Below are 15,201 nucleotides of genomic sequence, written 5' to 3' on the forward strand. Positions count from 1 at the left end.
GGCTGTTTGCGGAGCTCCACGGACTTGAATCCCCACCGGCTCTGCAGGGCCTCTGCCGGCTGCTTCCTGGGCCTGGTAGAGGAGTGCCAACATGGGGCAGGGGGAGACATCCAATGCCTTCCTGACCCTCAGGTCAGGGGGCAGCCAAGGTCCCCAGCTCAGCTCCAACAATGTCTGCTGCCCTTTGGAACTCTCTGCCCTCCCATGAAGCTAACTGGTCAACTCTATCTTCTCTCCCAGGCGTCTGGTCCCCACAGGGGACTCTCTCGGAGGCCTGCACCTCTTTTCGTAGCGAGGAACCAGAGGAATGATTTCAGTCACAAGCGACATACACACTCCTTCTCGAAAGGGTGTTTTCCTCTTGGCCAGCTAGTGTAGACCATGCCCTACTCAGAGTGTCTTGTCTCACAAGACTGGTCAGATCCCAGGACTGTTAGGAGGGACGGATGTAAGCAGAAGCAGAGGACAGAAACAGGGTTAATGAATCCTTGCTTGGAACAGATACTGCCCCTGCTCCTAGGAGCAGACATGAGATTGGGAACAGAAAATCTGCTGAAAATGTAAGAGTCTGGATGGCTCGGTGGCTCTCAGCCTTTTCATCACCACAGACTGCTGTGATCAAACCCCTGGTCTGACGATACGGATCTCCCAAACTATATCAGGCAGTAAGTGGTTTGCCTGATTTTGTTCAACAAAGGCATAGCACTGCCCATATGTGCTTCTGATCAGACCGAGACAAGCAGGAATACCAGTCACACTGAGTGGGCGTCCTTCCAGCCCAAAACACAGATGCTTAATATTTTCTTTATCCTGTGTTAGCGGGTAAAGGTGCAATTACATTTCAGCCCTTTAAAATACTGACAAGGGGCACCTGGGTGGCTGAGTGGATTCAGCCTCTGCCTTCTGTTTGGGTTATGATCCTGGGATCCTGGGATCAAGCCCCTCATCAGGCTCTCTGCTTGGCAGGGAGCCTCCTTTTCCCTCTCTCTCTGCCTGCCTCTCTGCCTACTTGTGATCTGTCTGTCAAATAAATAAACAAAATCTTTTTTAAAAAAAATAAAATAAAATACTGACAATATGCTGTAGGAGGGGTCATGGGTGGGACTGCCTGGAAAAAGAGGAAGAAAGGCTGGCACAAGAATCAGGGCAATCTCCAGAAGAAAGACTACCAACCAAGTAAATCAGGTGAGGCATGGGTGTCAGGCCACACCCTCACAATGACCCCGCCAGGTGCTGGAGACCAGGGTGGCCCGAGTAGGGGATCACAGTGTCCTTCTGTCCTCTCTAGGCACTTTTTAAAGATTTTATTAATTTATTTGACAGAAAGAAAGAGAGAGCGCATGCGCACAAGCAGGGGGAGCAGCAGGCAGAGGGATGGGGAGACGCAGGCTCCCTGCTGAGCAGGGAGTCTGACACGGGCTTGATCCCAGGATCCCAGGATCATGACCTGAGCCAAAGGCAGACGCTTCACTGACTGAGTCACCCAGGCATCCCCCCTTCTAGACACTTCTGTGCCCACTGATCTTCCACAAAGAGGTGAGAGGCACTGAGGCAGGGACTGCTGTCCCCATTTCACGGGGCAGCAACCCTGCCCAGGACCACGGTATGAGATGCTACAGAGCCTGGCCCCAGAGCCCCAGACTACACCCAGACCAATGTCTTCCCACCAGTGCCAGGCCAGAGAGCTCTCTGTGGATCTAGAGGCAAGGACTCACCTCTGCTAGATACAGCAAACAGAACTTCAGGTCTTCTGAAGAACCTTGGGGGAAACAGAAAGTGAGAGTCGAGTTAGCATCAGACCCAGAGACCAAGCAGCTTGCCCCAGCACCGCCAGCTGCCTTGTCCAGAAGCCCATATGTGGTACCTCCTGGCAGGAGGAGAAGGAAGAGGCAGGCACAGGGGACGGGGAAATCACTGGAGGAAAGCCCACTAAGTAACTAAGCAGATGGAGACATGGCAATAGGGCCTCAGCCCACAGGTCTGTGTCACCCAAGGAATGCTGTGTTCCCACCCCCCAGGACAGGTATCCAGGAGCACCTCTGGGCCTCAAACCGCCAGGGGCAGGAAAGCTGTCGTCCATCTCAGGAGGCCTCCATCTTTCCATGCTCCCTGTATTAAGGGACCCAGAGGGATACAGATTCAAGATCCCCCTCCAGTCATGGGCTGGATGTCGCCCACAGACAGCTTCCCGCCCAGGCCCAGCTCCTTGGTGTATCTTCCTAGAGCCCTGGTCTCGAATTCCAAATTCACCCATTCTTCACCTCCCACCTGGGAGGCCGCTGGGTGGGAGCGTCAGGCCCCCGCTCTTCCCGCAGACGAGTGAAGGCGGAAGAGCTACAAAAGCTGTATTTGCTCAGACTGCTTCGGAAACACACAGACCAAGAGATGACCCTGGCTGCCGGACAAGGCTTCTTGCAGGAGGAGCCTTTTGAACTTGAATGCAGGATGGGAAGAAAGGAGGAGGGCCTGGGCACAGCGTGGGCACAGGCAGCGAGGTACGGAAGCAAAGGTGTGGCTCGACGGCTAGCAAGCGTGCGGAAGAAGCCCTGCGCCTTCTCTGACTACTGCGGGCTGCTCCTCGGAACCTGGCATCCCTCCCCACCGGGCCTCATTCTTCTGTGCACAAGACCAGGGACGGTTAGGAACTTCCTGAGTTTTAAGCTGTTGACGTCACTGAGCAGGTAGTCCTTTTCAAAACCACTCCACCTGTAGAAAACCCCACACGCTTACTGTGCCTCGTGCTGTCCGTGTACAAGCCCAGCGCTTGCCACAACCGCTAGGACACAGGGGCTGTTATCGTCCATGATTCATGTGAGGAAATGGGCTCAACACACATTGGAATCAAAGAAATGGTCCAATAAACCAAAATGTGTTGCATAGTGAAGATTACAAAGTAACAGAGACAGTGGGTCAAGCCGATTCCTAAGAAAAGTCGTGAGTGAGGACCCTCGTGTGGGTGACAGCCAGGCCCCCCACCTGGAGCAAGCACGTGGGCAGTTCCCTGGGCAAAACGAGGGCCAGGAGTGCCGGCAAGATCCAGAGAGAAACAGGCCAATAGTAAGTGGGGGGGGGGGGGTACACTCTGGACTTAGAAGAAATCCTTCTACTTCTCCCCACCTACAGGAGGGTTGGGAGGGAGAAGTCCCCACCTATGAAGTCCATCATGTTTGAGAAACTCTCACTTGGAGGCTTCTGCCAACTTCTTGCCTTGCTGAGGGTGGAGACAAGGGGAGGTGGTTTCTTTTGCTTAAGAAAACATACTGGATGTCTCCTTGACTTTCCACAACCAGATCTTAGTGCCAAGGGAGAAACAAAAAGATCTATGTGAGAAAATAACAGAAATGTGGGTTTTAGAAGCTGGCAGTGAAAGAATAGAAGGCTCTAGAAGGGAGGGGAAAGCCAAGGAGAGGGGAGCCTCAGGGAGACAGGAGGCCGAGGTTGGGGGAAAACTCAGACATATTCCCTATGGCGAGGGGTGGTTGACGACTGCTTGACAACTTTCCTGAGCTGTGACACCCCCTGCCACCACCCTCCCGCATTACGCCGAACCGCCCCTGAAATCTGCTCCGTGTCACAGCCCTGTGCTGGCTGCACTTGAGAGAAGGACAGAATGGGGGCCGTGCTCAGCATGGCTCGGAGCCTCATAAAGGGACAGCAAGCCTCGGGAGCGCAGGGTGCCAGGAAGGAGCCACAGCTGCAGAGCAGCAGGCCACGAGGTGGCTGAGCCAGGCGAGCAACCTCACCCTTTGAGGAGCCCTTCTGGGACACAAGACTGGGCGCTGGGCTTTCCAGAGTGTGGAAATGTGGGGTGAGTAAAAAGGGACATGGAGGTAGCTCACATTTGGGTTTTTCCATCCAACAGTCCAACTGCCGTCACCATTTTGAAATTCCACAGAAGTCACCGGCTCCTGGGTGAACCCTGCTTCCTACCAAGGACTGTGGGCTGTGCAGAGAGAGGCCCAGAGGCCCAGAGATGTTTTCCCCACCTAAGTCTGACCCCTCTGTCATGTTCCCAGAGCCCTCTCCAGCCTAGTCTGAGGTCCCAAACTCAACCATCGGCCAAGCCTTCCCTATGCTGTGTGACAAGCCAGGAGGCATGTTGTTCCCATTTTCCAGTTGCAGAAACTGAGACCCCGGGAGAGAAAACAAGCTGTACAGGCATGCAATGAGTGAGGGGCAGAGCTGAGATTTGAACCCAGGAGGGCTGCCTCTAAAGCGCATGTTCTGACCCCTGTGTCCCATTTCTGCTCCCCCTCCCTCGCACCGGTTTACACGTCTGCACACCCCCAGAGGTGGGACCGTGTCTCTCCCCCTGCTATCACCTGGCAGCCAGCACTCAGGTGGGCTCTGAGGATGCACTCAGCACATGTCAACTGACTAAATTTAACTCCAAGCATTCCAGCAGCTGGGACCCAAGCCGCTGGGTTTCCAAGCCTGCGCACCTGGCTCCCCAGGGTGGATGGAGAGCCCAAGAATCAGCTGGACATCTCCAGGCCATCCTGAGAGACCAGAGCAGGCCAGGAAGACACCCTGTGGGCGGGATGCTGGCCACCCAGGGAGGGAGAAACACAAAGACCAGCAAAGCCAGTGGGCAACAGAGACAGGAAGAGGTCACAATGGGCCCCGGACAACTGGAGATGTCCCAATTGTTAGTGCGAGCCCTCTGCCTGTTCCCATTACATTGCCATTCAGACCTGCTGAAGCTGGGGGGATGCTGGGCAGGAGGAGGGCCAGCTTAAGGTTTAAGTGGCCACCAGCAGCTAGGAGCCATGGAGAAGGGTGCTTTCCAGCCCCGAAGCTGGGCAGCGCTTCCAGTCTCCTAGTCAGTTACACATTCACTCAGCCAAGCAACATTCACCGGGCACCAGCAATGTTCTGAGCCTCGTGCTAGACCCTAGGAGGACGCTTGCCTGCAGAGCTAAGCTCCATTCAGGCAAGTCACACATGGGAGTCATCGGTCCTTGGGTGGGGTAGATTCTCGCCTTCCAGGGAAAAGCCCTCACCAGCCCTAGGCCACAGGAAAGGCCATGTGTGCTCCTCATTCCCATCCTCTTTGCCCCAGACTGAACTTTTCCCACATGCTGACTTGAAAGGGACACAGCTGGGAGGCATGAGCCACATTCATCAGGTACCATTCTGCCACGAGAAGCTCCAGTGGAGGCCCCACGTGGACCTCTTAAAACCCCCACTCGGGCCCTGGCTGCGGCAGCAGGTGTCTGTGGGGGCCAGGGACACGGGCCAGAAGACGGGCACCAGGACTCAGGACACTGGGTTCCACCACTCCAATTCTGACTGCAGGAGAGGGGGACACTGGACCCAAAAGCCTGTCTCAGGGGAGGAAGCAGGGGCTCCTCCAATGCCTGGAAAAGAATCTCGGGCATGGGACGTGCACCTGACCGCTCAGTGTCACTGAGCCATGTCCCCGAGGCGCCACGTTCGCTGTTGGCTGGCTGACACTGACGGAGAAGGGCAACAAACGCATCCGCACCCAACCGTCCCAAGTCCCAAGTCCAGGACACGCGCCTACTCGCACACACGCCCCAACACCCATGTCAGTCCAGGAGGCTCAGGTGGCCGTGGTCATCCCTCCTGAGGAGAGAGGGCCTGGGACCCCCTCACCCCACCATTGGCCCAGAGAGGATGTGGCCTCCACCTCCAGGAAGCCATGCCTGCCCAAGGCTATTGCTCACATGAGCTCAGCATCTGGAAGGTTTCTGTGCAACACCTCAGGCCCCGCACCACCCACTTGGACCAGCCACCACTCAGTGGAAGACCTAGCTCACGCTGACTCTAACTTCAAGGCTTGGGTCTGAGGGCTCCAGGAGGGGAAGATCCAGCTAATTCCCAGCTGAGCACCCCCAACCGCACTCCAAGGGGTGGAGGTGGGACATTTGGGCACCGTCCAGCATCTCACAGCAACCTCGGGGTCCATGTGGAGGTGTCAGAGCTGGGAAAGAACATCAAGGGCTCGTCCAAACCCTCTTCCACGGTCCAAGACACCAGAGCCCAGGAAAGGGAGAGAACCAGCTGAAGTCACCCAGCGCATTAGCTACAGAGCTGAGCCCGGAGCCAGAGTCCCAGCTCTTACCCTCAGCTCTTCCACCGCCCTCTTTTTCCCCACCCCAAGCCCCCCCAACAAAGCATAGCCAGGTGGAGCCCCTCTTCTTTCCTCTCCCTCCTTCTAGCAGGAGGCTGAGCAGATGAGGGTCCTGGGCTTGTGGCCCCAGAATGGGTGATGAGCACAACTGGGTAAGGGTTCGGTTCTCATAATCAGTCAGGACTCATTACCAATCAGCCCATCCCAGCCTGGGTCCTGACTGTCTGAGCTGGGGTGAGCAGGCCGCAGAGGAAGGGGCTACACCACATGAGTGTGCGTGTGAGGACACGTGCAGGGGTGCAGCAGGGACAGGAGAACGGGGGCTGCAGGGGAAGTTGGGTCTGAGGGAAACCGCAGGGCAGAGTCGCTCTAGCTCTCACCTGCCCCCCCTCGGGTGGGCACCGGGGAGCCAGGGTCAGAGCCGCATCTGCTCAAAGGGCTGCTCCCTGCCGCCCAGCCCTGCGGGAGGGGCCGCCTCCAGGAGAGATGACTGGCTTTTTCCCCTCAGGGGCCGCCCTGGCCAGTGGGCAGGAGAAAGTTTGAGGCAGAGAAGGAGAAGTTGTAAGTGACTTCCTGTGGGGCAGCCAGAGTGGAGGTTCTCACACTGCCTGGGCTTCTGAGGAGGAAGAACAGCGGGGGCGCCCAACACTCAGGAACCCGGGACGGGTCCGCAAACAGGCAGGAAGTTTTCCTGGAGCAAAACCCGTCAAAACAGAATTCTTTCACTGGTTAATATTTTCCTCTCTGCCCCTGTCGCCCGTGCTCAAACAGGTCTGTTGTTGTTTTCATAATCTGGGAGAGGAAATCAAGCCCCTTTCGGCAGAGACTTCAGGCGCCAAACCAAACCGCTCAGCAGATATTCCCAGCAGGCTTCCCAGTCCCCGGCAGAGGAGGCACCGTGGAAAGTCCGTGGGGGACATCGGCTTCAGGCTCCCCCTGCTCCTGCTCCCCGGGGCTCTGGCCTGGGCGACACGGCTGGGAGGAACACGAGCAGCGCTCTCGGGTCCTGGCTGTGTGTGGTGAGTGGGGCTGGGGACCTGGCGTGGCCAGGCTCTCTGCACACGACCTTCCCAAATCTGTACGACTCAAATCTGTAGCTCAGCCGGCTCTACCCCTCTACCCCACCGCCTCCCTGAAACACTGTCTGGACCAGAAGCCTCTAGCGAAGCTCAGGCCGCACAGCCTAGCATGGAATGCCTCCGAGAGTCCCGCAGCCCCAGGGGCTGGACATGATCCCACCGCATATGCTCAGATGCCCCACTGATGGCTGGAAGCCCTGCGGCATCCATGCCACTGGGAGGAGTGGGACTCAGGGCTAGTAGGCAGGAGTGCAGGGCGTCCCTGGGGCACACACTTACCTTCCTGCAGCTTCACGCTCTGGAGGTAGAGGGGGTTCCTCAGGACGTCGCAGCGGCCTGGCTCGTCCTCCTTGGTGAAGAGCAGCAGGTCGGAGTAGGCAAAGAGCGTCACCTGCATCACCACGGAGCACACTGAACTGGCTGCTCTGCTGGCCCAGAGCCCGGTGGCCACAACCTCCCCAGGAGGTCCGGGTAAGGGGACCTCGTCATCTCAGGCAGAACAAGGATCAGACTCTCAGTGTGGCCTCCGCCAAGGACAGAGACATGATGTGCAATCCGGACTTACCTTTTGCTCGAGTGTTTTCTACACTTTCACAGTGGGCGGGAGGAGGGGCTCGGAGATGGATAAAATCCGACCCTCACCTCCCGTGGCACACGGCCCCTGCAGCCCTCTCCACCGCCCACCTCCCGCCAGGCCATCTTTCTGACTTCCCAGAGCCGCTGGCTGGGCGCCACCCTCGAGCTGCGGGATGTTGGCACATTTGCTTGTATTCTCCGTTATATGTCTGGCTGAAAGAGCACTGCCCTTGGAGTCAGAAGTCTTGAGGCTCCCTACTCCAGAGTCATGAACCCTTGGTTAGGGACCCCGAACCCTCAGCTTTGATTTTCTCGTCTATACAGATAGGGGAGTGTCGCTCTCCTGGTCCCTCACAGGCTTCTGTCACGAGCCCTGGGCAGACTGAATAGAAGCATTAAGCAGGGTAAGGTCTTCTTATCACATTCCTCAAGGATAATTTTAACTGCATTAATGCATGATCGGCCTGAGAAAGAGCCAGTTACTTACACTCCAAAACGGACATGTATGTGACTTTTATCTCTTTTATTCACTAGCTGCTCCAAAAATAAAAGGCAAATGCTATTTTTAGACATTATAGGTAAACCAACAGGCATGCTTAGCATAGTTTCAGGCTAAAAAAAAAAAATCTGCTTGATCCTGTAATGCCACTGAAGATCACACTGTTCTTTGTTTTGTAAATCTTGCAGTGGCCTTTACTTAAAAGCAATAAAATCCAATTTTAGAGTCTCCAAAGAAAACAAAATGTTATTAATTCTGTGAACTTCCCTTTGAGGTGTCAAAACCTGACACTTCATCTCTTCTGAGGTAAGAGTCAGAGCCAGAGGGCTCGGCGTGCACCCCCAAAGGCCACAGCGAGCGTGTGCGGGATGGTTGCTGCAGTTTCGAAAGTTAACATGGTGACATTTAGCTCTCTGACTGTTACAGGTGACCTAAGAAATCCACCTCTAATGCTCTACTTACAAGGATATGTAATATGAATTACACATGAAATTAATATGAAACTATAAGGGTGTTCTTGGGGCTCTTGGGTGGCTCAGTGGGTTAAGCCACTGCCTTCGGCTCAGGTCATGATCTCGGGGTCCTGGGATCGAGTCCCGCATCGGGCTCTCTGCTCAGAAGGGAGCCTGCTTCCCTCTCTCTCTCTCTGCCTGCCTCTCTGTCTACTTGTGATCTCTCTCTGTCAAATAAATAAATAAAATCTTTAAAAAAACAAAAAAAAAAACCAAAAAAAAAACTATAAGGGTGTTCTCAACAGCATCTCAACAGCATCTACAGCCAAAGAGCGCCATGTGCCAAAATGCCTACAGCTCAATCCAATTTTGTCTAATAAAACTGTAAATGTATACATTTTTCACATGTCTATAATACCACTCTTCAGGAGTAGAATTTCACTTCATACATTTCTGTTTCATTTGCATCGTATGACAAGAGAGTCTATTACTTTTGTGATTTAAAAATATATAAAATTTTAGGGGCACTTGAGTGGCTCAGTTGCTTAAGTATCTGCCTCCCGCTTAGGTCATGATCCCAGAGTCGTGGGATCGAGCCCCAGGTAGTGCTTCCTGCTCTGTAGGAGGCTGCTTCTCCCTCTCCCTGCCACTACTCCCTGCTTGTGCTCTCTCTCTGTGTCAAATAAATAAATAAAATATTTAAAAAAAAAAGGGGGGGCGCCTGGGTGGCTCAGTGGATTAAGCCACTGCCTTCGGTTCAGGTCATGATCTCAGGGTCTTGGGATCGAGCCCCGCGTCGGGCTCTCTGCTCCGCAGGGAGCCTGCTTCCTCCTCTCTCTCTGCCTACCTCTCTGCCTACTTGTGATCTCTCTCTCTGTCAAATAAATAAAATAAAATCTTTAAAAATATATATACATATATAAAATTTTTTCAAAGGACCTCTTGGCTTCTTGAGCACGGTGCAAACAGAGAGGTTTGAAGGAAGCTGGGCCGTGAGACAACAGGGGTGTCATTGAGCAGAAGGCTCTCAGCGACTCCAGCTTCTCCAATGGGGACCAAACACAAGAGCTCTGAAACTGTGGGCTGGGAGGGATCTTGGCAGTGACTGTCTCTGGACCTCTTCCAAACCACAGTCCTGACCCAACACGGACTAAAAGAAGCCCCCATCTGTTAAGTTCTTTCTTTCTGCTCAGTGGGTTCTTACTTATAAATAACATCGCTGCCTTCATTTATAGATGGGGGCCCTGCAGCTCAGAGAGGTTAAGTGACCTGTCCAAGGGCACACAGCCAGGGACCATTGCCCAGGTCTAGCTGACCCTAAAGCTCTCCCAATATGAAGGGGTAGCAAGATGCCTACAGCCATCCTACCTACCCCTGAACATGAAACAATCCAAGCAGGGACCAAAAGAGAAAAGCAAAGGAAACCCAAAATGAAACTAAGGGAAGAAGCTAAGGGTAGAAAACGATCTAAGAGTTGAGAAGGATCTCAAGGGTTGATTCTCTACGCAAACCTGTAGGCTTTCTCACTCAAAAGAAATCTGGCAGTCACCTCTTGACTCATAGGGAAGCTGGCAGGGGGGACAGTCTGCCAGGAACCTAAAATTCAAAAAATGTCCCAGGCTCAAAGAGAGCTAGGTGGACAGCCATGGGGGAAGAGCCATGGGCAAGGTGAGAAAAGCTCCAGGCCACCACTCTGGCCCCAATTCCCAGAGCTGAGAATGTGGTCTAGACAGGAAGTGATTAAGGCCTGAATGGAGAATTTCCCCAAGGGTCGGGTCAGGGAAAGGACAGAGCTGGCACACAGATGGAGGCAGGGCAGAGGGGCAAGCGTGCCAGGGGGGCCCCTCTCCTGTGTCACCAGCATCCTGCTGGCCTTCCTCCACAAGGAGCTGTAGCAGCCCTAGGCGGCCTGATGCTGGTCTCCACCACCCAGTTACCTGCTGCCTTCCCCAACAGGCCATGGGAGCCACCGGGTGTCTTCCCCACATCCGCTCCTAGGATACATCTGCTTTCGAAGAGGGTCAAGGGTTTTGCTTATTTAGGAAATCTTTGCAACTTGGTGGTTCACCTCTCCCAAGTAGCCCTAACCAAGCTTCCTCTGGAGATCTTGCCTAAAGACAGAGTTTGCAGAAAAGACCTTGGTGCCTTAGTTAATGGTAAACTCAGTGAGTCAGTGCATAAAGTAAGGGTGTGTCCATCTTATGCCCCCTAATTCCCCTGTGACCTTGAGTTCAGGGCCTGGCTACCCTGTAGCTACTCAACAGCTATTGTTCCAACATGTAAGTGAGGCTAGGCCATAATACTGTGATTTCAGGGCACGTTACTCAAGTGTGGGACTTCTGGGAGGGGGGTGACGTGGGGCAGCCCAGTGTGAGACAGCATCTGCTGGCAGACATGAGTCAGCTGGAGCGCGCTTGGAGAAGAGAGGGGAAGAACAAGGGGGGAACATTCCAGGAATAAAGGTTTCTGTTACAGGTAAGGGAAAACTGACAATTTAGCACTCTCTAGTAACAAAACCCGTGCCTGGAAGGGCTGCCTCTTCCAGATCAAAACCTGGCTAGAAAACCATCAGCTGGAAAGTTACAGGAACACAGGACTTCAGAGGCCCCAACTAATGCTGTGGTTCTACAACTTCTCCAAGCGCCTCCTGAACTGGTTCATGTTTTTGACCCGAAGGTCCCAAGATCCATGCATTGGCTTCCTAGCATATCTCATGAAAAAGAAATATATTTACTTGGTTTTCAAATCACTTCTTTCAGTTCTCAAAAAGGATATCTTAGTTCTAAGACTCCAAAGAGCCCCTAAACAAAGATTTTGGGGACGGATTGTAAATATAATCAGGCTATGGCTCCAGTCTGGGCTTGCCAGGCCGTTTTTCAACAAACATGCCAGAGGCAGCATGGGAGAGCAGCTCCGAGCCAGAGAGCCAACTGCTAAGGCTGACTCCGCCCCTAACAAACCGGGAGGCCCTGGGGTTCCAGCCAATCTCAACAGAGCCTCAGCTTCCTCATCTGTAGAATGGGGACAACTGGGCCTCTCCTGAGGATGCCATGGGAGCTAAGTGAAGATCTGCTATGTAAAGTGCATACACCGTGAGAACACACAGTGTATGCTGGGTGTCTGAGCGCCTCATGGTGAGAGGACAAATGAAAGAGCAAATTTAGACAGACGTGTATATTTCCAGAGAGCTGCCGTTTCTGCCTTCTTCTCCATCTTGGAAATTTGCAGCCACACCTCACTCTCTGACCCTTGGCCACCTGACTTAGCTCCATCACACACTTACTCATCAAGCACCGCTCCAAGAAACTTTTTGTTCCTAAAACTCAAATGCCCCTAACCAAGATGAAGTCTTTCTCTCTCAGTAACGTATGCCAAAGTTCCCAAGAAAGCTCCTCAAGAGGACATCCAGAAATGTGGTGAGCAATGCCAGAGTGGTGGGAATAAGCATGCAGTCTCCCCAGGGAGAAAGAAAGATTTCTGGTCCCCTTTTTGAGAAAAAACACAAGCAGCCTCCCACTTAGCCACCGCTACACATAAGGCCCCAGAAGGCTGAGGCTGAACAGGCCCTTAGTGATCCACTAACCTCAGCTACCTCAAAGACACACACCCCCGCTGGCTCAGATGAGAGCACCGAGGAAGGACAGGGAAGTCACAGTGAGCCAGCAGCAGAGCAGAAACTGGCTGTATGCTTCCTGCCTCCAGGTTTCCCGATCATTCCTCTACCCCCAAGCTGCCACTCAGCTCTGCCAAGCCCCACAGCTGACCTGATCAGCAGCAAGCCCCCAGATAGGCCACTCAGATCCCCGGGCTTCCAGCTTCTGCGCCAAGAAGATTTCACAGGCCTGAGCCAGCTCTGGGGCTTGTGTGGGTGAGGGAAATTCCCCTAGTTAGAGATAAGCAGAGGCCAGCTCCCAGGCAGAACGGCGTGATCTCCACACCCAGGCCTCTGTTGGCAGAGTGAGAGCCCAGAAGAAATCACAGGCTTATTCCTCAGAAGAGGATTTGGGATTTGGGTTAATACAGACCCGAAAAAACCCGAGTAACTGATGCTCCTTCAGAAAATTCTCTTTGGCTAAAGTTCCAATCTTCTTACTTACAAAGTCATTCCTCACAGCCAGAGTGAACTGCCGCCTCCCCCCGCTCCTTAGGGGAAGTTGGGACAAACAATGGGATGTCTTGCAGGGCTGAGCAAATGTCCTAACCATCAGAGGTGGACTAAACAGCTTTGAGAGGTGGTGAGTTCCCCATCACTGGAAATGTACAAGAATAAGCTGGGTAGCCAATCAGTAAGGAGGCAGATGTCAGGGGAGGGAGGGGGAAGACTTCAGGATTTTTCTACCCCAAGACTGTACAATTCTAAGACCACAAGGAAGAGAGAAGGCAGGGGCCTGGAGGATGCTGGTGAAGCCAAATGTGTAAGTAAGCCTTACCTCGATGGCCTTGTTCCTCCCCTCGTACAGCAGCAGCTCCTCGGACAACAGGAGAGTCCGGGCAGGGTTACAGAGATCTAAAGGCTGAAAACAATGTGGGCAGTTCAGAGAGGCCAGGGGGAGATGAGGTGTGGGGCAGAGGCAAGCTTGCCAGGGCCAGCCACAGAGAACCTTCTCGACCGACTGAGAGAAGCCTCCAGCCTCCCCCCAGCCCGAGAGCCCACACGCCCCCTCACACACAGGTGGAAACAGAAAGACAGATGTTCTTGTGCTGGGCGGAACTGTGGCTGCCACCTTCCCCACCAAGCCCCTCTGTAAGAGCCATGTTCTGGCAGGAAGTCCAACCACACGTTTAGGTGCTTGCAGTCCGACTCCACTAGGCCCTGGGGCCCTCCAGGCCCCACTCTCCTCCATCTGTCCTATTCTGGCCTCACGGGGAAAGTCCCTACTGCCAGGGATCCTAAGAGCCTCGTGACAGATTTGGTCTCTCCCGTCCCTTCAGAGCCAGGCCGGTCCCTGCTCTCCATGCAGAACACGATTGCATTAAGGGACTCCTTCCTGGCAAGCAGTCCCCAGGGACCGATTTTCACCCCAACTTCTCACCCACCCCATCACCCTACCCTGTGTGGGCTCTGGAGCCCCTGCCCCCTGCCCAGCCCAGAGAAAGCTCCCTAGGATCTGGATGACCCAGCAGGGTTTATCCTGGGGGCATGCATATTTATAACATGGCTTCTAGGTACCCAACACCAAGCAGGTTCTGGAAGAAAGATAATGAAACAATGTCCACTACGCACAAACCCCTAAAGAAGCAAGGCCCCAGAAGAGGCCAAGCAAAATAAGTTCCCCAGGAAAGCACACGGAGGCGGTCAAAGTAAAGAGAAGCAAGGAGATAACCATCCAGGAGTCAGGCTCGTGGGCAGGGCTGGAGGGGAGAAGGGCACTGGGATGAGGAGGAAACGTGGCCTCGGGAGGGGCAGCAGGGTCTATGGCTTTATCTCAGCGGATACAATGACTGGTTCACCTGCACATGGATCAGGCCATTTTGGGTTTACGTACGTTGCCATTTAAATGTTGTTATAACTTTCTGAAAACAAATTTTCACTTTGTGTAAAGATTTTAAAAGGAAAACGAAAAATAGCCCCTGTGAATGCCAAGAGTTTCGCGGTCCCATCCTGAGAAAGAGAAGAGACCAAAAGAAAGGCAGGAGCCGTCCAGGGTGAAGGGTGTCACCCACCAGAGTTTCATGGAGAAGGAAGGCGTGGTCAGAAATGAAGCCCCTGGGACCACGTAGCTGATGAGAGGACCAACCAACATGGTCTTTCTGGAAAGCCATTTGTCAATATATATAAAGAGCCTTTGACATGTTTATGACCCATGACCCTGTCATGTCAGTTCCAGGGCTCTCTTCCAAGGAAAATAATCAAAGGGGCAATTCATGCACAAGGATTTTCATCACAGAGCTGTTTGCAGTAGCAAAGGAAGGAGCCAGAAGTCTATCTGAACAGAGAGCTAGTTAAATAAATACATGTCCGTGAGCTAGAGCCGTGTGTGGCCGCTACAGATCAAAGGCTGGAAGAGTATTTAGTGACGCAGGGAACCTTCCTGTTGCAACTCCCATTTGAAAAAGGAAAAAGGATAGAAAATGCACAACAGGAGGCTGTTTGGTTTTCCTTCTGAAGTGTGTACATGCACACAGACAAGACACCTGTATGTTCACACTGATGGCATCCAGGGGTGGAAGACACAGAGGTTTGGAAGTGGGGAGGGAGGGAAGGGAGAAGCAGAGGAAGGAGTAGGAGAGGGGCACTGAAATGAAGCTCAGGCACCAGCTCACACTGGCCAGACTTGTTGGCTAAGACCAAGGAGAACACACAAGACGCCAGGCTTCAAGGCTCCCCCTTGGTCATTTCCAAACAGCAAACCACCGGACGCGAGCCACGAAGCAGGAGCCTCAGCAAGCAGGCCCCGTGGCAGTGCCAACAAGTAGCTGTAGTGTGCCCGCCCTTTCCCCAGAGAAAGGGAAAATTGAGAAAGGCGTCGAGGAGAAGAGCCCCTGGTTGCTCAGCTT

The 15,201-nt window shown here is 53.6% G+C and overlaps 1 protein-coding gene across 8 annotated transcripts in view; it reads right to left on the reverse strand.

Moving 5' to 3' along the window:
* RGS3 (regulator of G protein signaling 3) overlaps positions 1 to 15,201 on the reverse strand; it is a 129,997-nt gene that overhangs the window by 58,242 nt on the left and 56,554 nt on the right. For 6 of the 8 annotated variants that reach the window (XM_046021748.1, XM_046021749.1, XM_046021750.1 and 3 more), the window contains 3 exons: positions 13,134 to 13,217; positions 7,456 to 7,567; positions 1,716 to 1,759 (listed from right to left, as the gene is read on the reverse strand). In XM_046021748.1, the coding sequence (XP_045877704.1) occupies positions 1,716 to 1,759; positions 7,456 to 7,567; positions 13,134 to 13,217 (240 nt within the window). Of the gene's footprint in view, positions 1 to 1,715; positions 1,760 to 7,455; positions 7,568 to 10,640; positions 10,793 to 12,467; positions 12,575 to 13,133; positions 13,218 to 15,201 lie in introns of those variants that run through there. The other 2 variants (XM_046021759.1, XM_046021753.1) reach the window with 2 other exon arrangements.

The sequence above is a fragment of the Meles meles genome, chromosome 11, assembly GCF_922984935.1.
Source record: "Meles meles chromosome 11, mMelMel3.1 paternal haplotype, whole genome shotgun sequence".
Lineage (NCBI taxonomy): Eukaryota > Metazoa > Chordata > Mammalia > Carnivora > Mustelidae > Meles > Meles meles.